The sequence below is a fragment of the Canis lupus genome, chromosome 8, assembly GCF_011100685.1.
Source record: "Canis lupus familiaris isolate Mischka breed German Shepherd chromosome 8, alternate assembly UU_Cfam_GSD_1.0, whole genome shotgun sequence".
NCBI classification, from domain to species: Eukaryota; Metazoa; Chordata; class Mammalia; order Carnivora; family Canidae; genus Canis; species Canis lupus.
Genome location: NC_049229.1, coordinates 24,259,032 through 24,284,220, shown reverse-complemented (window position 1 = coordinate 24,284,220; position 25,189 = coordinate 24,259,032). Strand labels below are relative to the sequence as shown.

Below are 25,189 nucleotides of genomic sequence, written 5' to 3'. Positions count from 1 at the left end.
ATTGAGAGAAATTATTCTCATCATATAGTGTGTAGTTAACTTAAAACCTAATTGTATAAATAACTCCTGCAATTCAGTAATAAAACAAACTAATATTAAAAAATAGATTTGAACAGATATTAATATATGAATGGACAATAAGCATATGAAAAGTGTAAATTACACTTCAGTACCAAAAAGTAAAAAAAAAAAAGGCAGCAAACATTTCTTTTCCTTTTTGTTATCTTAAGTTTATGTAAAATCAGTGTTAATTACTCCTTAATTATTTAGAAAACAATTCTCAGGAGAAGCCTTCAGGGCTTATAGATTACTTCTGTACAGAGATTTTTTTTTTTAAATGTTTTATTTATTTATTTACGATAGTCACACAGAGAGAGAGAGAGAGAGGCAGAGACACAGGCAGAGAGAGAAGCAGGCTCCATGCACCGGGAGCCCGATGTGGGATTTGATCCCGGGTCTCCAGGATTGCGCCCTGAGCCAAAGGCAGGCGCCAAACCGCTGTGCCACCCAGGGATCCCCTGTACAGAGATTTTAAATTACAGTTTTAATTTCTTTGATAAATAAAATATTATTAAAATATTATTTTTAAGCCTTTTCCCCTAAGAAACTGAGTAGTTTTCCTTTTTAATTTTCAAGTTTATTGGTATAAAATTGCAATAATTAATGACACTATCTTTCTATCTTTTTAAGTTTATTTTTAGTTCAGTGGTGTGCTACTAAGCCAGTTTTCTGGGCAGGGGGGCAAGAAACAGTTTCATATATAAGACTTAAAATTTTCCGTGATGTGTACAATCAAACCATGGCCAATTTCAAGTTGTGTCGTTGGGAATGCATGCACACAGTTTGTTGTCATGCATGGGTATGAGGTAGTTCCAGCATACTGCTGTTGTAATCTGTAATGAAACCATGAAGTTGGTAATTTATTTCTTCTTTGTTTGATTTTCCTTGATTAGTTTTGCTTAAGGTTAGTCGATGTCATTAGTTATTTTAAAAAATCAATTTTTAATTTTTTGAATTTCTTTATTTTTTAGTTTTCTCTGTTGTGCAGATGTTTTCTGTTACAATAATTTCTGCCCTTGATTATTTCTTTCCTTTTGTATCTTTGGATTTAAAATGCTAGTTTCCAACTTCTTATACTATTGATTGGATTATTGATTTATCCTTTTCTCCTTTTCTGATATAAATTTTTAGGCTATAAAATCTTCCTTTAAAGATAGTATTAACTGTATCTCGAGAGTTTTGATATGTAATATTTTTGTTATCGTTCAGATTGAAATTCTTTCCAATTTCCCATGTGATTTTGTTTCTTTGATCCAGTGGTTCCTTAGAATTACATTGCACAAGTTCCAAACACCTGTGATTTTGAAGTTATGTTTTTATTATTGATTCTAAATTAACTTAATTATGATCAGAGTTCATATTCTTAAGCAATTTTATTTTTATCTTATGACTCAGTGTTATATTATTTTTGCTTTTTTTTTTTTTTTGGAGCTCCTGAATTTGGAGCTTACATAATTTACTTGAAGTTTAATATTTTCTATTGTATGCATTTCAATGGAATAAATTTACCTCTCAGCACTGCTAGCTGTGTCCCACGCATTTTGAAATGTTTTATTTTTATTTTCATTGAGCTCAATGTTTTTCTTCCATTTCCTTTGGTACGTATTCCTTGATCCATATTAGAAGTATGTTGCTTGGTTTCTAAGAGGTTGGAAATTTTCCTATTATCTTTCTTTTATTGATTTCCAGTTTGATTCTATGTGGTTTGTGAATTCACTCTGGATGGCTTCAATTCTTTTAAATATATTGAGGAAGACAAAGTAGACAAAGTAGTCTACTTAACATATTAAGTAGACAAAGCCTACTTTGTCTTCCTTAATATGTTCCTACTTCCTACTTTGTCTTCCTTAATATGTTTCACAGGCATTTAAGAAAAATGTCTATTATGCTTTTTGGTATAATGTTCTGCAAATGTCAATTAGATCCTCTTAAGTTCTTCAATATCCTTAATGATTTGCTTTCTAGTAGTTCTACCAATTTTAAGGAAGAAGTTTCATGGTTTAACTTATGTGTTTGTCTGTTCTTTCAGTGTTACCAGTTTTCACTTCACAAATTTGGCTGCTCCTTTTCTGTTTTGTTTTGTTTTAGGGTTTTGTTTGTTTGTTTGTTTGTTTTGCTGTATACACATTTAGAAATGCTATGTCTTCTTGGTGGTTGGATCCATTGGCAAAATATAATGTCTCTCTCTGAATTTGGCAATTTTCTTTGCTGTGAAGTGAAGTTAACTTTATTTGATATTGGTATAGCTTCTCTTGTTTACCTTTTATTTTTTTTTTTGTAAGATTTTATTATCTATTCATGAGAGGCACAGAGAGAGGCAGAGACACAGGCAGAGGGAGAAGCAGGCTCCCTACAGGAAGCCCGATGCGGGATTCTCCTCCCTCCTGTTTACCTTTGATTAAAGTTTGCATGGTAATTTTTTTTTTTTACTTTTAATCTACCTATATCATTATATTTAAGTGAGCTTCTCATAGACAAAAGATAGTTGAGTCACTTTTATTTAACTCACTGTGCCAGTCTGTGTTTTAATGGATGCACTCATACCATTTCTGTTGAAAGCAATTATTGAAATTTTAAAGTTGACCACTTATCTTCTGTTTTCTGTTTGTTCTGATATTTTTCTTTTTTATTAATTTATTTTTTTCCCTGCCTGCCTGTGGGTTACTTGAACATGAGAAACTTCTACGTCCTGGAATAGGGAGTAGATGTACTTTTCCCTGTTCTTTCCTTTAACTTTAACTCAGTTTTTAAAGCTTCCATTTAAATTTAATGAAATCTGTAGTGTTTTTTACTATATCTCTTTGTGTAGTTTTGTTTTGTTTTGTCTTCCTAACTGCTTTTCTTCTTTTAAAGATGTTTATTTATTTATTCATGAGAGACACAGAGGAGAGAGAGGCAGAGACATAGGCTGAGGTAGAAGCAGGCTCCATGCAGGGAGCCCGATGCGGGACTCGATTCCGGAATTCCAGGATCACGCCCTGAGTCAAAGGCAGATGCTCACCCAGGTGTCCCCTTACTGGTTTTCTAAAAGTTTTGTTTGTTTGTTTTATCTTTAGATATTTTAGGAGTTTTCCTACTATGTGCTTAGATGTGTTTTTTTTCTGCTTATCCTGCTTGAATTTCTCTGAACTTTCTGAATTTATAGGGTGTCTTTTTTTTCTTTCCTCTTCTCTCTCCTTCATTGATTTCATTTATACTGAATGTTAGACCTCTCACTGAGTTTCATGTATCTTTTATACTTTCTCCTATCTTTCCTTTTTTTCCCTCCGTGTTTCAAAATTTATTGTCCTATCTTTTAGTTCTCTAATCCCGTATTCTCTTGTTTCAAATCTACTATTAAACATATTTAATGTTCTTAATTTCATTTATTGCATTTTTCCTTTGTAATATTTACCTTTTACTTAGTTTTATAGATTCCATTTATCTGTTGAAACTTTCCATCTTTTTATTTAGCTTTCGCCAGTGTTTTTATATTATTCTGTTGAGCATTTGAATCATAACTATTTTAGTATATTTATCTAAGAACTCCAGTCTCTTGGTCACCTGTGATATGTTGTTATTTTGCTTATGTCCTGTCTCTTGACAAGCTTTATTTTCTTATTAGTTGCCAATTATTTGATATTAAAAATTGCCTTGAGATTATATTATATTTATTCAGAAATATTTCTTCCTTTTTTAAAATTATTGTTGTTTTTAGTTTTATTGCCTCAATTCAATCAGATGCTGAATAGATTCAAGGTGGGTTGGTAATGCTCTGTCCCCTATTTGCTGACACCTAGGGCATGGATTTTTCAGAGCTTCCAACGGAGTACTCTAGACTATCCAGCTTTTTGCCTGGATCTTCATTCAGGCTCCTGCTACAGAAAAATGACTTGAAAGAAAACTGGTTATTGTATGTTAGCTCACCTTCATTGTTTTTCTCTTCTTTGGGATTTTGACCCCTCAAAGTTCAGGTTTCCGGAGCTGATACTGATGCTTTCAAAAAGGACTTTTAAGAAATCTTACTGACTTTCCTAATTTTTCCCTGTGGGAGAGATGGTCATCTGCCAGTGACCCCAGTAAAGTAAGAAACAGAAACCTGATTTAATACACTTTTTTGAACAGTGTATTTATAGTAATATAGACTAACTTTGTATCTGAGTATTGGATGAATAAGGATGATAGAACACAGAAAACTCAAACATCATGGGCAAGGAAAATAGAAAATAACCAAGTAGCTTAGACTTTTCCACCATAAAGTTGATACTCTAATTTCCTACTCTTAAAGGAAGCATTTGTTACCTCTATTTTTAAGGAGCAAAACATGTAATAGAATACACTAAAAAAAAAAAAAAGTAGAATACACTAAGATTTGCAACCTGATGTATGTGCATGGTAAATAGTAGCACAATTTTACAATATAATGATCAGCGGTACAGGAACAATAATTGACTAATGGCTCCATCAACAAATAATGAAAAACTTAAATTGAGCAATAAATTCACAATTCTTTCTTCTCTAATTGGATATGTCTTAATTGCAGGCACTGTGCACCAAAAATAATATGTTAACAGATACGTGTTTTTTCCAGTGATTATTTAGGAACTGTTCATAGTTACCGGTTATTATGGTATAGCATTATGTGTAATTCAACCATTTTATTTAAGGAACACCTAATTTCCAAAAATAAACTCACAACGATAGTCCTGTGCTTAATAGACTTTAGTGTTTTGTTTTCCTGTGTGTTTTTTTTTTTCCCTGAAAGTACTTTGTGTCCAAACTCTCTATCTGATTTCCTGACTCTGCAGGAAAAATCCAAGTGCACAAATGATATTAAACTTAAAGATTGCATTAATGCTTGGATAACATTCTTTTATAACCATTTTGACAAAATAATATTTAAAATATTACTTGACTTGAAATTATTATTTTATTGTTTTAATGCTTACAGACATCTTTCAGTAAGTTGTTCTTTCTGTTTCATCATCTATAGATTAAAGCAATATAGTATACACAACCCAGAAATGTACCTTTGGAAATATATGCATTTGAGGGATACAACAATTTGTAAAAATTGAGAGAGTTGTGAGGTAAAAGGTGAACCAGAGACAAATATTGTTTCAAAAGCAAAACAACAACATTAACAGCAACAACAATAACAACAACAAATAGACTTCACAAATGATGGCATGGTCAACAGCCTAAGTGCAATATACCAGATGGTTAACAAGAATTGAAACTGGACAATGATGCCACTGGTGTACTGTGACCCACAAGAGGTGGAGCAGAAGCCAGATGTCAGCAGATTATGGGAGTACCTGGGTCTTGAGAAATAAATGTGGTGCAGATGGACTATTTGAAGAAGTTGACAGTGAGTAAGAGAAATAAGAATGAGTGGAAGATTCTTTTTAAGATGACAGTATGAATGACTGAACATTTGTGAAATCTCGACTAAGGTAATCAATTGCAAGGGGGTGTTGAAAATTGAAGAGAGAAACGGATGGACAAAAGGAGAACCAGAGCCAGAGAGATCCAGGCCCAGGCACAATCAGGGTAGCACATAGAAGGGATCATCCTGAGACAGAAGGTAAAGGGTAAGAAGAGGTGTAATCGTAGATAAGTTTTGTCTCGGTTTGGAATGCATCTCGGGCATTTGTACCTAATGCCATTTCTTTTTCTCACTGAAGAAAGAGGGCATACCTTCTGCTGAAACTGGGAGATGGGTTCAGGTAGAAGTTTGAGGATAATGATAACAGATTTTGGAGAATGGATAAGAACATGGGAAAAGATAGGAGCATCAGGCATTGCTGACCCACAGAGATTATAGCATTTTAAATAACCATGTTCCTAATTAGTGTTCATTAATAATAATCACAGTATCACTCAGAACTAACCTTTAATTTTTCATTATAACATGGCAGTGCTTGTTGATTCTACCTGTTTTTCTAAAATAATTGAATTTAACCAAAGTACTGGTTATTGAATTCTTGCAATATAATGACAAGATGTGCTTGGTGACCACAATTCCAAATGGAAAAATATCTCTACCTTTTAAGTAATGTGTTTGCATCCTATTTCTTTAAAAAAAAAATCAAGTCAGGGATCCCTGGGTGGCGCAGCGGTTTAGCGCCTGTCTTTGGCCCAGGGCGCGATCCTGGAGACCCGGGATCGAATCCCACGTCGGGCTCCCTGTGCATGGAGCCTGCTTCTCCCTCTGCCTGTGTCTCTGCCTCTCTCTCTCTCTCTCTCTCTGTGACTATCATAAATAAATAAAAATTTAAAAAAATCAAGTCAAATTGCAATAATACATTCAGTATGGCTCGGGGAAAATAAATAATAATATGAAAATAAGCTGTGTCTCCCACCAGATTTCATTTATAGAAAAAATATTTTTAAATTGATAGTTGCAAGTGGTTTTCTCATTGTAGTAAAACTTCCAGAGTTTCTGTAGAAGAAAAATAATCTGGTCCCTTGTCCCCAGATAAACTAGTGGTGGTATAAATAGAACAGACATCTCTTCAGCCGAAATCATTGAATTAAACATAAGTGCAATATAAATCAAGCTATTTTTACTACTCATGGTCTGTAGCATATTCAGTTTTGTTTTAGAATCATGTTTTCTTCCCCTGTATAATGACAGACCAGGTCCCTCTAATGACTAAATTATGTAAATGATACTCAGTAAGTATCTGTTTAATTGAATTAGACAGAATGTTAACCTTCACCTTTCTATAGTTCCTTTATTCTGTTTTATTTAATTCCAGGTGGACTGTAAATAGAAATTATGAGAAAAACAACTGACCCAAATTATACAGTATTTGACAGCATTTGACAGCATTCATTTTTTTTTGTCAACACACCTAAAACTACTTACTATCAGCATTTTTATGGACAGTTAGATCAAGTAAATGTTTCCTATAATAAAACCGAGTGCAAAGGGATAGATAGCTTGACTGTCTTTGTCATGAAACTTTATTATTAAAATAATGGTATAAGAAATTATCTATATTTTCATATATGATTTGCCTGCATTCCAATATTATTTTGTGCCAGCTCCTATCTCAAGTAATATTTGGCATGAAGCTATACTTAATAAAAACAGAATTCCATGTTGATACATTCTGCTGTCTAAAAGGTCGAAGTAATGAAATTTCATCAATGCTTGGATTCTTCTCAATTTAGCAAACAGAAGCTTAGTTTCTTAGAGAATTAGTAGCTGTTCATCTCTCAACCTATTAAGGACACCTTTTTTTTTTAATGATACCTTATCAATGTGATTTTTCCATCATTTATTTTACTAATTTGTGCCTTCTTTAAGTGGCAAAAAAAAAAAAAAAAAAAAAAAAAAGGCAATCAGCCAAACAATCTACACATTATGGAGGATCCTTCATTTAAGGACTTAGATGTCAAGTGAAGATTAAGTAACTGTCAGGAAGGTCTATTCATGGATGTCAAATGCTGATCAAATATTAGTGACTACTTGTGGAACTACCATTAGAACACCTAAATAAATGATTTTAAGGTGTTACCTAAACCGATTGAGAAGGATGGTTAAGGTTAAGGTATAATAATGGCCATAGATATATTAAGAAATAGGAATGCAGAAGTCATTTAATTGTCATGCTGAGTAATTAACATATTTTTTTCAAAACTTTACTTTTGAAAGATTGTTTTATTAATTTTATTTCTCCAGAAAAATTATGAGATAATATAACTTTTATTTTAATAATTTCCCCTCAAATCTGAGAAAGAATTAATGGTGTATAAGTTGTGGGTTGTGCTGTACTAACATTTAAATTAGATTTATATTTTAAATATTTGATATGGATGTTTTCCTCTTATATGTTGCCATTCTAAGGAGTTTGTGTCTTCAGTATTCAAAGCTAATTTAGGGTAAGCTTCTACTTATAAGTGAGCTTTACACTATACAGTTTCTGTGGGAGGTTCTCTTGGTTTGGCTGACTATTGAAGTATAGGACTCTGTAGTTAGCTGTCAGTATAGACTAGTTGCCTTGTGGTTACTTGTCAGGGATTGTGATCTCAAAGTTATTGCTGCTCCATACTTTCAGAATGGAGTATGAGTATTTAATTCAGAATATCAAATATATGAAGAAGTTCATGTAGGAGTGTTTTTCAACTATTTCATTAGGTCAGTAGTCCCCATCCATCTAATTCTCATGAATCAGACTCTTTGCTGTAGCCTGAAAATGCACATCCCCAAACTGTACCCTAAGGTAACTTATTTGGAATCACAGGTGGATGTACTTCGACACTGGGACTGTAATGTTTACTTTCAGTTAGGAACCACTGGCCTCACTGCACTCAAATCTGTCCCTATATTGACATATCCTATGTTGCCTCATCCCTCACATATTAAATCCCCTTTGCTGAATTCCCCTTGGCCTGGTGTTTTAAGCCTGTATAGAGCAATTTTTTGATAAATAGCCTTCCAAAATTGTTCCCTGATTGTTTCAAGAAAATGTTCAAAGATATTGTTCATTAACCTATACCCTTCATGTGATGATCATTCTGAGGAATAGTTATACTTTCCTTGTACAGCTGTTTTGTTTTTACTCGACAGAGACTATCAATTTTACAACTTGCCAAGTTTTCCTCATTGTTTTTGGCTGCTACAATGTTTAGTATATAATCTCTGGCTTGCTTCTATCAAATAAATATTAGAAGTTTATTGTATTTATTTTTCCTATCAGCTTCACTTTTGGCTTTGTCTTATTTTCTTAACTTGACTTTATCATTGCTTCTTGGGTTCTTATTGTTTTTACTGAAAGATGCAAAATATTAAAGATAAATGTTGCAAGCCTCTGAAATCCTTCTTAGAATATGGCAAGATATAAATAAATGAGCAGCTGCCTTTGACCACACATATATTGCAACCATACAAAGCCCCCCCAAAATGACTAAAAAATGAGAAACAACAAAAAAATGAAAAAATAACAAAATATAACTATGAAAAAGGGAGAATACAACTGTATATGATAAAGCCCATGTACATCTTTGATTAAAGGGGTAGAGTAGCAAATTAGGAAAGGAGTAAATTTATTTCACTAAGTCTAGGACTAGTGAGAATAAGAGCTGACATTTCTCAACAAAGAAAGTAACAAAACCAAAAAGAAGCTGATACAAATTGAGAGTACATGCTTCTCTATAGCCATTCATTGAAGAAAAAAGTCATCTTGTCATAAGCAGAAGATACCTCATGTCTACCTATGCAGTTCAGTAAAGTAAATTGGTGGTGATAGGTTCTCAGATTTTCAAGAAAATGCAAAACTATGTTCTAATTTTCTTTAAAAGGCAAAGATGTAAATGTAGTCACTGATACTGTAATAGCATTGTATGATGATGATGTTTGTGATCATTATAGCATAACGTATATAGAGAGATATTGAATCACTGTGTTGTACACCTGAAACTAATGTAACATTGCATGTCAATTCTAAAAAAATTAAAAAGCAGGAATATATGTACTACATTTTAGAGTAAACACTTTTAAATAGCTTAATCTTTTAAAGTTGTGGCCTTAAAATGATGTATTTTAAGTTCTAAAAAAATTTTTTTAATAAATCCAAAATGTCTTCTCTGAGTTTCCAATTGAGTGTATTTTAACTTTGCTGCAAGGAAAGGTGTTTATCTGTTTAAAAAGAAAAGTGAATAGAATTGCACAGGATGTCCTGATAAGGAAATGTTTTCCAGATCAGCTAAATTTCAATTAATACTCTATTTGAATGAAATAAAACATATGAAGCTAATGTCCTATATGATCATCCAGGTCTAAGGAATGGATTCAGGAGAATTAATTTTGAGACAGTCTTTGGAATCATAGTCTCATAAAATTCTCATTGATTTGTTTCATGTGGACCTCCAAATAAAGGTGCCTGGTCCATCCAGTATGCTCTTAAATATGTATTTCTCTTATTAGATCATATTTACAGATAAGAGGATAAAAGGGGAATCAGTAGTTAAAGATGTTTTAACATAGTGCTCATTGGTTAGCACATATAATATATATATATGCACATATGCATATATACATATACACACATACATGCATAGGTTGAAATTTGTCCTACTTTGATAAAACACGGCACCCTATTTCCAGCAGCCCCATTTATACATCTTCATCTGCTCTGAGATTTCAGAGTCATACATTGGCACATATGTGTGGGAAATGTAAGAAAAAAAATGTATCATTTTAATTTCAAATGACAAGGAATTATAGACACCAGTGAAAAATGTGGCATGTGTTCTATTTTAGATTATTCCACATTTTTAGATTTTTGTTTAATTTTTCCAAAATGTCTGGAGAATTACCAATACAGAGAATCAATAGTTTTCTTTCTTTCCCCTATTGTTTTTCAGAATGACGGATCAATTTGTTATAATTCAGTTAAGAAAATATTTGGCAACAAGATTTTGAGGATTAGATCACAAAAGGCATATATGTATCAGGTGCCATCACTAATTGGCACCTACTTGTATAAGAAGGATTAATCCATTTTCTGAAAAAATACTTTATTGATTAAAAGTTAGTTTCCTCACCTAATTTTATTTGCTAATTATGTCTTGTATTTTATATCGATATTTGATAATGATTTTTCCATTTTTGATGATTTTCAAAGGGTCATAATAATTCAATGTAGTTTAATATAAGAAGAGTAATCCAGAGATGTAAAACACAAATGACATTGTTGTCACTGGGGTTACCGATTTTAAATTTGTATGTATAAATAACAATAAATTAGTTGCTTTTTCAATTCATTTATCAAACAGCTTCTTAAAATAAAAAATAATTGACAAAATTAACTATATTTGTTCAGGTTAATATTAGGTAATATCAATTAATATGATAGCTACTTGGAAGTAGTCCCAGATATGTCTCCAATGGATGAAAAATTTTACATCTTTGTCTATCCGATTTGTTTCTTCCTATCACCAACCTAAGTCTAAGACTTGGAAGGTAGAATGCTTAGGAAGACAGCGATATCACATATGTCTGTGTTCTGGAAGATTGTACAGAGAATACAAATTATTATGAAAACAACTTTGTGGAAGAGGATTTTCTGACATATATAGAAGAGTGACAACTGTTGTGTATAATTGTATGAATCGGGGAAAGTATTATCAAAGTAATAACATTGGACCTGGGCTTCGGTGACTGGGTTAGACTTGTACGCATAGCATAGCAAAAATGCCCATACTAGATGAATGCAAGAGCGATGGCAAATTGTGGGAGCCTGCAGGCAGCAAAAGACAAAGGAGAAAACATAATTTCTATAGAAGAAGGTGTCATTAATTGGGGAAGGGGGAATGGTTTTCAGATATTCCTTAAAGCAATTAGTTTTAAAGGCACAAAAGCTCTGAAGTGCTGCATCACATAGAAATCCAGCAGGTGATAAGAAATAACCATAACTCAGAGCAGTTGGGCCAGGAGGTTTTCCTAAGATGGCATCTGTGCTAACTCAGAAACAATGGATGTAAGAACAGTTGTGAAGTGATAGTGTAGACGAGAAGAGAAATGAGGAGCCCAGATTCAGGACAGAGGAAGTAGGAATAGAGTCGGTCTGGGAGTTAGAAACAAAAGATCAGGACAAGTTATACATAGCAAATGCTGCAGGAGGGTGAGCTGAACTGCAGCTTCTGGGAACATACCTTCACTGGCAATTGTTAAAATTCTGGTACTGGTGGAAATCAAGACTAATTTGAAAGAGGTTAAGGGTGAATGATTTACATGTTAATGTTTTGACAATGAGAATGGGAAAGAAAGTAAACAAGAAGTGACTGCAGGGTATAAAGTTGAGGGAAGGCTTTCTGTATTATTTAGTTGTTGTTGCTTTGATTTAATTAATGAGGAGATTATGATCATGTTTATAGATACATGGGAAGGATCTTGTTATGAGAGAGAATTTAAGAGAAAAACAGAGGAGCAAACAGAAGGTGTGTGATAATCCGTACAGAGCTGGGGCTGTGATCAAGAGCACAATTTAAGATGTTCAGCTTGAAAGAAGGACCAGACTTGTAGCCTGAGAGACAGGAGGGGAATGGAAACGAATGGCTGAAATCACAAAGAAATACATTTTGTGGAATCAAAGTGATTTGCTAGAATTAATGAAAGCTGATTAGAAACAATTGTTGGTACAGTAAAAATCTCTGTTTCACATACTTATGATGGACTCCACTCTCTGAAATGACTTTTCAGCATCTTCAACCTTTCTTCTCTTTTTCCCTAATTCTCAGGCCCTCCCTGCTTTCTCCATGGTAACTAGTTGTTTTGTTTGTTTGTTTTCAAGTATTCCCCTGTGTAAGAGCTAGTACTCTAAATCCTTGTCTTTATGGCACTGTAAATAAAATTTATTTCTGTGCTTTTCTCCACCACTAGTCTCTTTGTCTTTGTACCTTTGGCCGCAAGCTTTGCAATAGATAGATTGTGAATCAGGAAACATCGAATAGAAAGCAGCTTGTATCTACTGTTTGCTGTTTCTGGGTTAGCATCACCATACTCAGAGCTTCATGGTTCAATTTTATTGTCTCTATTTTTTTCCAGACTAGGGAGACTGAGTTAATTGCAGAAGATCACCTTTAATAAGTGATAAATTAATATTAGAACCCAGACAATCTGACCCTGGAATACTTACTTACTCTGTACTCTTTATTGACTCTCCAAGAGGTCATTGACACTCAGCTGAAAGTTGATGGGCTATGAATTTCCCAATCCTAAATTATGAACATATTAATTCTTTTAGATTTTCTTTAAATGAGGTTTAGATTCACAACACTTTGAGAGTTAGAATTTCTTAGATAAAGAATGATGACCTTAAGGTACTGAATATTGGTCATTCTTAATATCTTTATTAGTTTGTGAAGACATCTGTAGATCACTGGTTTTGTGACACTTTCCTCAGGCTTTACCTATGTTGAAAGGAAGTAGTTACATGTAAAGTTGTGTGAGGTCAATTTAGATAATTTTGTTATCAATACTTACAGGAGGGGAATCCCTGGGTGGCGCAGCGGTTTGGCGCCTGCCTTTGGCCCAGGGCACGATCCTGGAGACCCGGGATCGAGTCCCACATCGGGGTCCCGGTGCATGGAGCCTGTTTCTCCTTCTGCCTGTGTCTCTGCCTCTCCCTCTCTCTGTGACTATCATAAATTAAAAAAAATAAAAAAAATAGAATAAAATACTTACAGGAGGGATGCCTGAGTGGCTCAGTGGTTGAGCATTGCCTTTGGCGTGGGTGGTGATCCTGGGGTCCTGGGTTTAAATCCTGCATCAGGCTCCCTTCAGGGTGCCTGCTTCTCCCTCTGCCTATATCTGCCTCTCTCTGTGTGTCTCTTATGAATGAAAATTAAAAAAAAAAAACCTTACAGGAACTGTATCTTAATAATATTTCAGGTGTTATAATCAGAATAAACACTCTCTTGAGGGTCTTGTAAAGTTAAAAAAAAAAAAAAAAAGAAAGAAAGAAAAAATTGAAAAAAATCCACTGTGGCCACTGTTAAGCATGTCCTTTAATAACTCAGTCTTTCTGAATGAGCTGATGACCCGCCCTTTTCTCTTCTGCCTTTGCATTTCTGGAGGGTGGAAAGATAACTGTTGTCTAAGACAGTAGCTCTTAAACTTGAATGTACATCAGAATCACACAATGTACTTGTTAAAATGCAGATGGCTGTGTCCTATCTCAGTAAGTGCAGATTTAGTGTGAAATGGAGCCTCACCCCAAGAAGTGTAGATTTAGTGTGAAGTGGAGTTTTACCTCAGTTACCATAGATTCAGTGTGAGGTGGGCCCCCACCCCTGGAAGTGTAGATCCAGTGTGAAGTGGAGACCTACCTCAGTTACTGTAGTTTCCATGTGAAGTAGAGTTCTACCCCAGGAAGTGTAGATTTAGTGTGAAGTGGGGCCTTACCGCAGTTACTGTAGATTCAGTGTGAGGTGGGGCCCTACCCCAGGGATTGTAAAGTCACTGTGAGATAGTACCCAAGAACTTGCATTTCCAATAGGTTCTCAAGTTATGCTATCATTGCTGGACTAGGGTCCATATTTGGAAAATTACTGTTCTAAACTACAGATGTCATATTTTCAATTTTCAATAGTAATAATAATTTTAATGGATTACTGACTTTATCATCTCAAAATTTCCTTTGAGAGTTCAGATCATCTCTTTCAACACAAAAGTCATTGTTTCTGGTAAATATATTCTAACACTGAACTGGTTTATATCCAACAACTTTGTAAGCAAGGCAACAGTTGATTTAACATGAGGATATATTGCGAAACCATTTTTTTTCTTAAAGTGCTTAGCATGTTTCATTCCTTAAAGGATTTTAACTGGATGTCAGTGCATGTAGCCCTCCCTATCTTGTCCTTCTCTTCAGGTATTCTGTTATCTACCTCTTCACAGAATCTGGCCCATCATTCAGCTTTTCTCCTTCCTAAGGTTATGTGAATCTTACTTCTATATCATTTAACACTTGAAGTATATATTTTCATATAAACCTGAACGTGTACTACCACCCCAACCACAATCTCCCTGGATCATTCTCATAGAATATATTAAGCTTGTATTCACTCCTGCTGAACAGTTACCAAGACAAATCTCTGGACTTTTCTTTGACTTTAACCTGAACCCTGTACATCTGGACTGTACTCCTTAGGTTCCTATATATAAAATTTCTGTAATTAAGTCACCTTGGGGGACAGACTGACAACTGGTCCTGTGAATTACATTGTTATGATCACCAAAGAATATGATTTAAAATTCTGCTTATTGTGAGTCTTGTTTATACAAGTTTGGAAGGTAAATTCCATTCATATCTTGAACCAGTAATCTTTTTTTTTTCTTTTTTTGTTTATTTAAGAGGTTGGAGTATTTTTTTTTAACTCACAGAAATTGTGCAATATGAAATTAGTATTTTCCTCCTTCCTTTTATTCCTGTAAAGAGCAGAGTCAATTTATAGACCAACTACCAACTGTATAGGCTGTAAAAACTTTTCTGCACCACCCTCAACATGATAGTGTGCCTCTTGCTTATATGCCACAATTTTCTCATTAAAAAGAGAATAAACTATAATATGTATTTCTAAAATGTGCTTTAAAAAATTCTAAAGCAAGTAAGAAGTACTTTTTAAAAAGTGGATGTTACACATTTCTCTTTATAACATATATTTGACTTAATTTAGTGCCTCATTCACACCTCATTTAGCATTCTTGTCATCTGCTAGTTAACCTGTAAATTCAGATACCTGTTCTATAGTCTAGTATCAGAAACTCTAGAACTACAGGGTATTGTAGATTAAACAGGGTTTACCACTTTGGAGAAAGCATACCTCTATAAAGGAATTAAATTAACTTCTGTAATCCTCAAATGCACTTGTACTCACATGACATTTCATCTTTGAAGAACATACCATGTGTGTTTGTGTGTGTGTTATAACCATAGCATTATTTTCTTGGTGTTTGAAACTTTGCAACAGTGACTTCTAAATTAATCCTACTTTCATCTGTTTCAGTAATGCTTGCAACTACATCTATTGGTCTGAAAGAAAAATTGCTTCAGACATGTTATAAAACAATAAGGAAGACTGTATTCAAGACTATTGGAACAGGGGGTCAAGACTACTAGAATAGAGGAGATAAATTAAACTCAACTCCACTGAAACAAAAGGTGGAAGGATTCTTAAATATTGGAGTAAACTACTGGAAAAGTACTGGAAGGTATTAGAAAGGAGGATGGTCAAAGGGATTAAAACATTTGTGCATCTAAGTGATCCTTTCAGTTTTCAAAGTTAGGCTCCCACCCTCCTATAGAGACTGGGAGATAGCTGCACTATCTTATTCAGTGATAACTGTTTAAAGAGATGGCTCCCAGAACTTTGAGAAGGACAAATGTCACAAGACATTCTGGCTTGTAGAAGATTTATGTCTCAAAGGGGCAGATAAAGAATTCACTACTGCAAGTTTTCTAAAAGTAAATGCTCTAAGAAAAGGGAAGTCAGGGGCCTAGAGTTTGGAAGAAACCTGTATAATAGTTGGTCATGCTGAGAGGAATGCTTAGTTGGTCTCATCAATGGTATTGACTCTTCAAATTCTCACAGGGCAGGAGAAGATAGTTTAGATAATTTATATTAATTCCTAGAGAAAACAGATACTTTTTTCATTTGGTCATTTGATATATCTAGGTTCTTTTTCTTGCTCTTTAACATTAAAATTAAAGAATATATGTAAATGGCTTAACCATTGTTTTAATTTAAATTGAAATGTGCATGCATCTGGTTGCAATATTTTGTGTATCAAGAAACAAAACAAACAATAATCTCATGTCACCAAACATGGGCAGCAAAATGGAAGGTAGACAATTAAGGAAAGCATCTGTGGTCTACAATTATGGCAAACCATGATATAAAAATTCTTTCGTTCTCAACAAAAACTGACTTTACAACTATATATTAATAATAAAATCCAAATGAACTAAAGAACTAGAGAATATGTCATGAAAAATGTGGTGCAGAGGAGCAAAGCCACCTGATTTATTTTCATAAATATTATCTCATATTTTACCAGTCATAGAAACCAATATAAAAGAAATTTTTGAGAGGGAAGAAAGAATCAATAATGTAAAGTTATATGAAGTACACAATGTAAGTGTTCTATAAAAATGGAAGAGAACTGGAAAAAGTCATCATGTTAATTGATTAAAGTTATTGCTAACCTTCGCGTCTTCAATGCAGTAATAGCATCAGTGAAAGCCAGTGTGAACTGGCCAGCTGAATGAGTGCAAGTTGAAACAGTGAGAGTAACTGATGTTTCATGTTTGTTTGTTTTTTAAGAAATATGTCACAAATAGTTTGAAAGACTATTGGGGTTAAGAGAAGTGTTCTAAATTTAGAGGTAACCTAAATAACTTTCTACTCAAAGAGTAAATAGCATACTGAAAGGAAACTATTGAAATTTCAAGAGCAAGTGGATAACCAAAAGAATACCAGGCATCAGGGTAGTGAGAGGGGTTGACAGATGGGCGGAATGAGTTTAGAAAGGAAAAAGGCCACAGCTTTGAGACAGGAAATAAGGAAAACCAGAAAAGTAAAGAAAGATTTTTAGTTTCAGTTAGTCTCATTATTTTCATACAGTTTTCACTGCTACGTGATCGAGTCCATAAATATTAAAGATGTACTATTTTCAAAAGGACTTCAAAGGAACTATATTTAGCACAGGCCTTTCAAAGCTGCAGTTCATGTTATAGCTGTTTCTAGTCCTGAGTCTTTAAAAAACTAACAAAAAATATAATTCACCCTGGACACATTCTTATTTCTCATAGCAAACAGGTATTATTAAATTGATAAGAAAGGCGAACTCGAACTACCTGCTAATTTGTGACATCATAGGGAGGTAAGTTGTGCTGCTTAATATTCTCCTATTCAGATAACGGGTGTGAAAACAGCGTGCCATGTCAAATACCATTTATATAGTAATAGCTATATTTTAAAAGTATTTGTGTTTATTTAGGACATTACATAGACATTTTGATAGTTTATTAATAATTTAGGGATTAAATGATAAGAATGACAAAATCATAACGATGATGATATTATTATTTTAGTCTCCTTCTTTCCCCTTTTCTCAAGGAAGTGTTTATACCAAAAAGCAGAATTTGTACCTGTCTAAAAGATCCTTTCTTATTTAATTCCTACCCAAAATACTTACCTGCAATAATTGTATTGAGCAAGGACATTTAAAAGACAATTAAAATTCAACCATACTTTGTGTAAACACTTATAATGATTAGCTATAATAATTAGTTTCGAGTAAATTCATAAAATAGAGCCTTGATACTTCATAATTAAATAGAACCCCAACTTCCTTCCACCATTTAATTTGGTATTCAAATGATCAGGGGTGCTATTTTAAAGTACTTTCAGAAAATGGGTGTAATGATTTTGTTGTTGTTCTTGCATTATGAACTTTCATTCAGACTACAGATTGGCAATTGGAGTTGTTAAATAAAGGGAAATGAGTATACGAATACTTAAAAATATATACAAAAATAAAGGTCTCCCCACTTCTATCCACCCTCTAGAAGCTTTACTTCTAATAACATTTAAGTGCTTTTTTATACCACTGTAAGGTGTAAATAATAAGTAAATATTGTTATTACCTCAGGCAACTGAGCTAGATCAAGTCATACTAATTTATACCAATAATTGCAAATTGTATAGAAGCTAATACACTTAATTCCTTTTTAATGCTATTTTCATATTCTAAAATGCGCATTTCCAAAATAGGAACAAACTGATATATTACTTTTTTTTTTTAAAAACACTAGTTGACTGGGAAAGGAAAGGGATGACACAATGCTGTTGGTGCAGATAGGTTTATGATATGGCTCTGAAATATGGTTTTTAACTTCAGTGTTCCATTAAATACATCTGAGTTCAAAGATATTTCCTTCCCTTTAGTTTTGCAGTTATAAGTTTTATTTTCACAAAGAGTCTAGTCTTGTCAATTATTTTGTGATGCTTTTAATGGAAATTCCTGAAACATCAAGAATGGAATCTAATTTTAGAGTCTTCTCAGTGATTCTCATCAATTGATAGATTCTCTTACTTTATTCTGTGAGATAATGGTTCTGAAAGATACTACACAAATAAAAGTTTTTAAAAATATGTATTATGAGCCCCTCTAGGGGTATTGCAGTGTGCGTGTTAACATGTTTAAAGCTCTGAAAAGTTCTGCAGGAAAGCACACTTTTATTCATATAGTCAGTCCCCAAATTTTATTTGTTCTGCTTTCTTTTAGCATGATCCCTTCTGATGTTTTTCTGAAATAAGTTTCGGCAAATACTTTTTCAGATTAATAAAACTGTGCTTAGATGTCAGTTTTTATCATTCTTTCATCTCTCCTTAGAAATGATCATCAACTGAGCTGTAAAGCATGTAAACAGGCCCTTTTGCATGAAATTCCTTACAAAGGAGGAATGAGTAACAGCTATTACATTTAATAGACTTCCCTGACACATTATATGATTAGGATACATAACTAGCTAGTCAGGGGACATGATGGAATGAGGTCTCCTGAGTCTTTCTGTACAGAATCCTCTTCCTTACATATATTTCTATATTAATACTGTTTATTCATCAAGTATTTTTCTGCTGCACAACAAAATCCCCGAACCTTAGAGGACATAAAATCTCTTCTTCTTTCTCTATCCTATTCCTCATGCCCCTATGCATCTCAGAACACGGGACTACCAAACAAAAAAGAGTTAACATGGACATAATGGACTGAATGGAAATGATTGGAATTTGTAAAGTTAATGCTTTGAAATGTCAACTTTAATTAAATTTGACAAAAGCTCTTGAATACCAACTCTACCAAGGAAGCAGCTTCAAAATTTGGGACAATAAAGAATGAGGCATGGCCTCATTCCCTAGGTGTTCACAGTCTCCTTGAAGAGAAAGACTGGCATCTAATTATATTTGGGCAAATTGTATATACTATCATTTACTATTTCTTAAGTTGCTTTGCTGATGTAATTTATTTCCAACTGTTTATTCAATTGACATTATGTGGGACTGGCAAATACTCGTTTTTACACTTAAATATTCTTATTGTCTTTAATAAATAGAAAATCAATTTTTTATTTGTCTACTATAAATGATCTCTAGATCCCTCTCTCTCAGCAAGATTTTGCCACTTTTTTTTGTTGTCCAGAATCCTACTGATATTATAAGAATTGATATACTTGGAGAGTTTTAGCTAATTTAACCACTTAGAAGAGTGGGCAGTGGTCACTCTGTCTCATCATCCTTCTAAAAGAGATTCTTAGCAAAGGTTAAAAAGCTGACACTTGATATTTCATATCTGCAAAAAGATGCTTCCTCATTAAAATTTAAAACATTTTTAATGCCATTTAACTTAATGTCACTTTGTTCTGTCTACAAATTGTATTTTGTTATGGAACTTCTGTGTGCCGTATACTTGTGGAACATTTGACAATCAATCAGTGTATTTCATAATTTTAAGTCTATAGTTACAGGCAAGATACAATCTCATAGCCTCCTCTTTGTCTTCATCTGCATTGCACTTATATTCCTGGGAGCCACAAGGCATAGACTTCTCCAAAGCCAGTAGTCTCTTACTCAAACATAAACTCAAGAAGTAATCTAATTTTAAATAATGGAAGTCTTCTTCAGAACTGTAGACATTTGTAGGTAAAAGTTCACTTTCACCTCTAGGGAGAGGTCAGCAGCAAGAACCACCCAGATCTCTGCAGTGGCCTTGCCTTTATATTCTGGTTTCATTCTATTCACAGAGCACCTACCTGTGAGTGCAATTAGAGTATCTATCCTCATGAGTAACTTGTCAAAAGTGAACATCAGCCAAGTTTGTATTCAGTTCTTAGAATATTAAAAAACCCTGGCTATGGGTTATATGGCAATGTTTCTAAACTGATTATCCAAAATAGAGGCCCAGCTTGATCCCAGTTCTTTACATGAACTGCCAGACGGAACAAGTACTTTTTGAGGTTCATCCATCACAATTTATGATACATTAAGCTAAATCTAATGTTCTCTCAGGCTGGTGTTAGGGGATTTTCAATAGTCAGACTAAGAAATTGCATTTGGGGAAAGGGATTTCTCCTTTCTTTTTCAGTAGAATTTCTTTAGTTCTATAGAGTCTTGTTATATCTATTGGATCCTTGTTATATTCTGGTACTAATCACAGATTGATTTTAAGCATTTGAAATCTTAACTGGTTAGCCGGAAATGACTTTAAATTAACATTGCCTGAACTACTGTAAATTGTTCACTGGAAAAGAGAGTGTTTAATTATAAACGAAGGAACCTGCTTCCCAGTCGATTAACTATATTAAACACTTTATATTTTCAAAGCTCTACTCTATTGCTAATAAGCTATTTCTCACAATGGGTCTCAGAGGGAGCCTAATACTATCACCTCGTATTTTTATAAATGATGCACTTGACCCATAAAAATTAGATTGCCTGTATTGGACTACATAGAAATGAAAAACTAGAATTAGTTTTCAAGATCTTAATGTACCTGTGCTTAGTTGACAGAGACATGCTTTTAGTTTTCTAAGCAGCCAGAGTTAGAAAATCAAATAAACTTAACTGTCCATTGTTACCAGAGATGAGCACACGTTACGGGCACGCGTGCACATTTGTGTGTGTGTGTGCTTACAGACACACAGTATTTCTTTTTCCTTAGAACGTTTCTGTTCTGTATGCAAAAGTAGGTATTCTGTTATGCTGTAACAAAACAAACTGAGTAGGCTTTCCAGCCAACTGATCCATGCTATTTCTTCTGATGTTCCTTAATTTTTAGCCCACTTGCTAGACTGACTTATCCGTCTTTTCCTTTTAGAATCTGTCATTTGCAAGACTAATGCGAATGATACTGGCCAAGTTGTAGAGGGTCTGATACTGAGAAAAACAAATATTTGTAGCAATGAGTTCATTTTAAAAGTTCACTTGATTATATTGTTTTTTATCAAAAAATATAGTTGTATATCATATTGAATTTTATTTATTGATTATTAGATTTATGATCTTTAACATTTTTTACATTGGATTTTAAATGTTATTTTCCATGAATAAAACAGTTTGTAACACAGAACATAAATTGTGATTTTATGTTTTTATTTTTAAAATCCATGGCTTTTGGATTATTTTGTTCTATCTAACTAATCTAATCAGTTTGTAGTTCTCTCAATGGCAATATCAGTTTAATATGTGACTATGCAGGGATCAGAACTAGACAACAGTAACTGCTTAGTAAATAAATGTCACTGAAACAGAATTTTTTGTTGTGTTTGTATAAGGCCACCAACATAATTCTGGAATGAAATTTATTCTAAATATACCTCCATATGAAGCTATTAATAATTATATACTTAAAAACTAGGGGCAGCCCAGGTGGCTCAGTGGTTTAGCGTCGCCTTCAGCCCAGGGCCTAATCTCAGAGACCCAGGATCAAGTCTCACGTCAGGCTCCCTGCATGGAGCCTGCTTCTCCCTCTGCCTGTCTGTCTGTCTCTCTCTCTCTCTCTCTCTGTGTCTCTCATGAATAGACAAAATTAAAAAAAAAAGAAACTGGGATCCCTGGCACAGCGGCTTGGCGCCTGCCTTTGGCCCAGGGTGCGATCCTGGAGACCCGGGATCGAATCCTACATCGGGCTCCCGGTGCATGGAGCCTGCTTCTCCCTCTGCCTGTGTCTCTGCGCCTCTCTCTCTCTCGGTGACTATCAAAATAAATAAAAATTAAAAAAAAAAGAAACTAAAATTAAGAATTGTCTGTTTAAAATTTTTATTTAGGCATAAATTTTTCTATAGAAACAGAGTGTGGTTACCCTAGACATGAGTATCATAAATGTCAGATGGATAAATTGGACTATAATCTATAAGTACACAATTTGCTGTACCAATACATGAAGGTAAGGGTTATGTCTGCTTTGTTCTTCTCATGTAATAAGAGCCACACCTAGTACCTAGTGGTGAATAGGAGCCCTATAAATTTTTTCTTGAAGAAATAAAAAGATATAAACATCATTTTTGATATTCATTTATCTCTTCTCACTAAGATGCAAACAAAAAAAGCAAACGAAAATACTTGCAGCTGACGAGTAAAAAATTAAAAGCAAAATTTTTAAGATTAAAACTGTATTAATCTCTAATGCATTCTTACACAGTTCTGCAGATCTCCATGGTATTTCCTGACCTTTATGAATGAGCTAGGGAAAACTCAGGGAAGGTTACCCAGAATGCAGTTAGAAGGCCTCCAATATTTGTGGGTCTTCTAAATTCACATCATTTTGCTGCTGTCGCTTATATATGGTTTAATGGTAAAAAGCGGATGGACAATATTTTATTCTGCTAATTATGTTGCAGTGCATATTCTACATATTGTCATACAGAGTTACAAAGTAATATTAAGAGAGAGGGAAATGGGTAGGATGTTAGTAAAGAGAAGAATGTGTGTATAAGAATCACTGCCAGAAAAAGGAGCAAACCCTATTCTTTATTGAATCCCACAGTATCATTCAAAGTTCAGAGGTGGAGCCCTTAGAAGACAGTAGCTGCTCCCCCAGAAGCCTCTGGTAGTCTTCACTACTGCGACAGGTTGTGAGAACAATCCTGACCTTGCACCCAGAAAGCTCTACTGTTAGGATACAAACACAGCATGTTTTCCAAACCATCTGCTGAGAGTTTCTTCTGGCCATCTGCAGGAGAGAGCCAGCAAACAGTTTCAACTGGAAACATCTATGTATGGTGAAATAGAACAGTCACAGCAAATGTTTTGAAAACAGTTTTCTTTTTCAATTCAGATTATTTCAGTATATAAAAATGCATTACGAATGTGAACCGACTCAATTCTTAACAAATTTTGATCAGCAGGTAGATACAATCTTAGAAGAATTTTCTTTAATCTAACATTTGTGCAATATTTGAGTTGTCTGGGAAATTGTTCCATAATTAAGGGATGGCATAGATATTGAATTGGGCTTAATGATCCACATTATTTTTAACTCTAATACCTAATGATGTTATATAAATAAGTTACATCATTTTTTCAAAATTCAATGGCAACCGATTTAAATATCACATATAGACTTAAAGCATCCTTTCTATCACTGGAAAATATTATCCAATTCATAAAAATCATGTTTAGTGTCTCTAACTGACTTAGGTCTTCAGATACTTCCAGATTATTTAAAAGAGGTTTACTAACATGTTAGCACAGCACTTGGAAATAATAAAGAAACATATATACATTTTATTTTATTTTGTTTTACTTTATTTCAGCTCAGAGATGATTACCTAAAGTGAATGAATCCTTAACATTATGGAAGTAACACTAACTATTTATGGAATTTTTATGTTTTAGCATTAAAAAAAGGACGATTTTGGATCACACCAGATCCTTATCACAAAGATGACAACATCCAGATTGGGCGTGAGGTGAAAATATCTTGCCAAGTAGAAGCTGTTCCTTCTGAGGAGTTAACATTTAGTTGGTTTAAAAATGGTCGTCCATTAAGAAGTTCTGAGAGAATGGTTATTACACAGACTGATCCTGATGTCTCTCCGGGAACGACAAACTTGGACATCATTGATTTAAAATTCACGGATTTTGGGACATACACATGTGTAGCGTCTCTGAAGGGAGGAGGAATATCTGATATCAGTATTGATGTTAATATATCCAGCAGCACAGGTAAGAAGCATGTTTGTGATGCAAAAGATGTTTGCATTGAGAATAATTTCTTAACGTTTAGCAAAAAAAGTCTTCAGCCAAGCTAAGGTCATTATTATTCTTAAAGTTTCATACAACCAAATCCTAACGTTCTGATTGCCCGATAAATATCATATTAAAAGACACTGTTATTTCTATTTGGATTTAGATTTACCTGAGGTTTTACAGAAATAGTGCAAATAAAATTGATACTTTGACTATGATAGGTATAGGCTCCCGGATTAAATGACAGATTTTTTAAATTGCTAGGAACCCTCTGTAGACTCTAAAATTATATTAATTCATAAAGTCAAGCAGCAAATGCCTAAAAAGCTAAGGCAAATTTTGGAAATGTTAAACAAATAAAATGTTTAGTTCTAAGAAGAAAATACTGAGAGATAATTTAAAAGTATTCAAGTATAAGATTTATAAGAAATGTATTTTCCAGCAATAAAGGTGTTAAATTTGTAATCATGTGATTTTTTTTTGAAGAATGTGATGATAGAATCTCTTCAGAGTGAGAATGGTTAAATGAAAAAGTATGTTGGAGTGAAATTCCTTCTTTTAAAGTTAGAAGTGAAAAATGTTATCTATTTTCCCTCAATGAAATATACATCTGTCGATGAGGTAAGTTCTAGGATATGGTATGGGATGACACACTGGCTTACCTCTTAGGATATTTTAAAATCCTGTGACCCATGAACTACAATCAGTATGCATCCGGACAACACCAAAGTAGCTTTATTTGTGATGCCAGCTTGTTACCGGACTGAATTTCAATTTAGGATTTTTATATAATTCTAGGGTGAATACTATGTGTTGAGAGCACAAATGTAGCTGGCAGACATACTTTTTTGAGAACACTTAAACTGCTTTTCCTTTCCTGTCA

At 33.8% G+C, this 25,189-nt stretch overlaps 1 protein-coding gene across 3 annotated transcripts in view; it reads left to right on the top strand.

Annotated features, from left to right (window-relative positions):
* The window catches only part of MDGA2 (MAM domain containing glycosylphosphatidylinositol anchor 2), a 782,196-nt gene that overhangs the window by 547,149 nt on the left and 209,858 nt on the right, over window positions 1-25,189 (top strand). For all 3 annotated transcript variants that reach the window (XR_005363220.1, XR_005363219.1, XM_038544626.1), the window contains exon 7: window positions 23,953-24,282. Coding sequence is in view for 1 of the 3 variants with exons in the window: in XM_038544626.1 (XP_038400554.1) it covers window positions 23,953-24,282 (330 nt within the window). In the remaining 2 variants the exon portion in view is untranslated. The remainder of the gene's footprint in view (window positions 1-23,952; window positions 24,283-25,189) is intronic.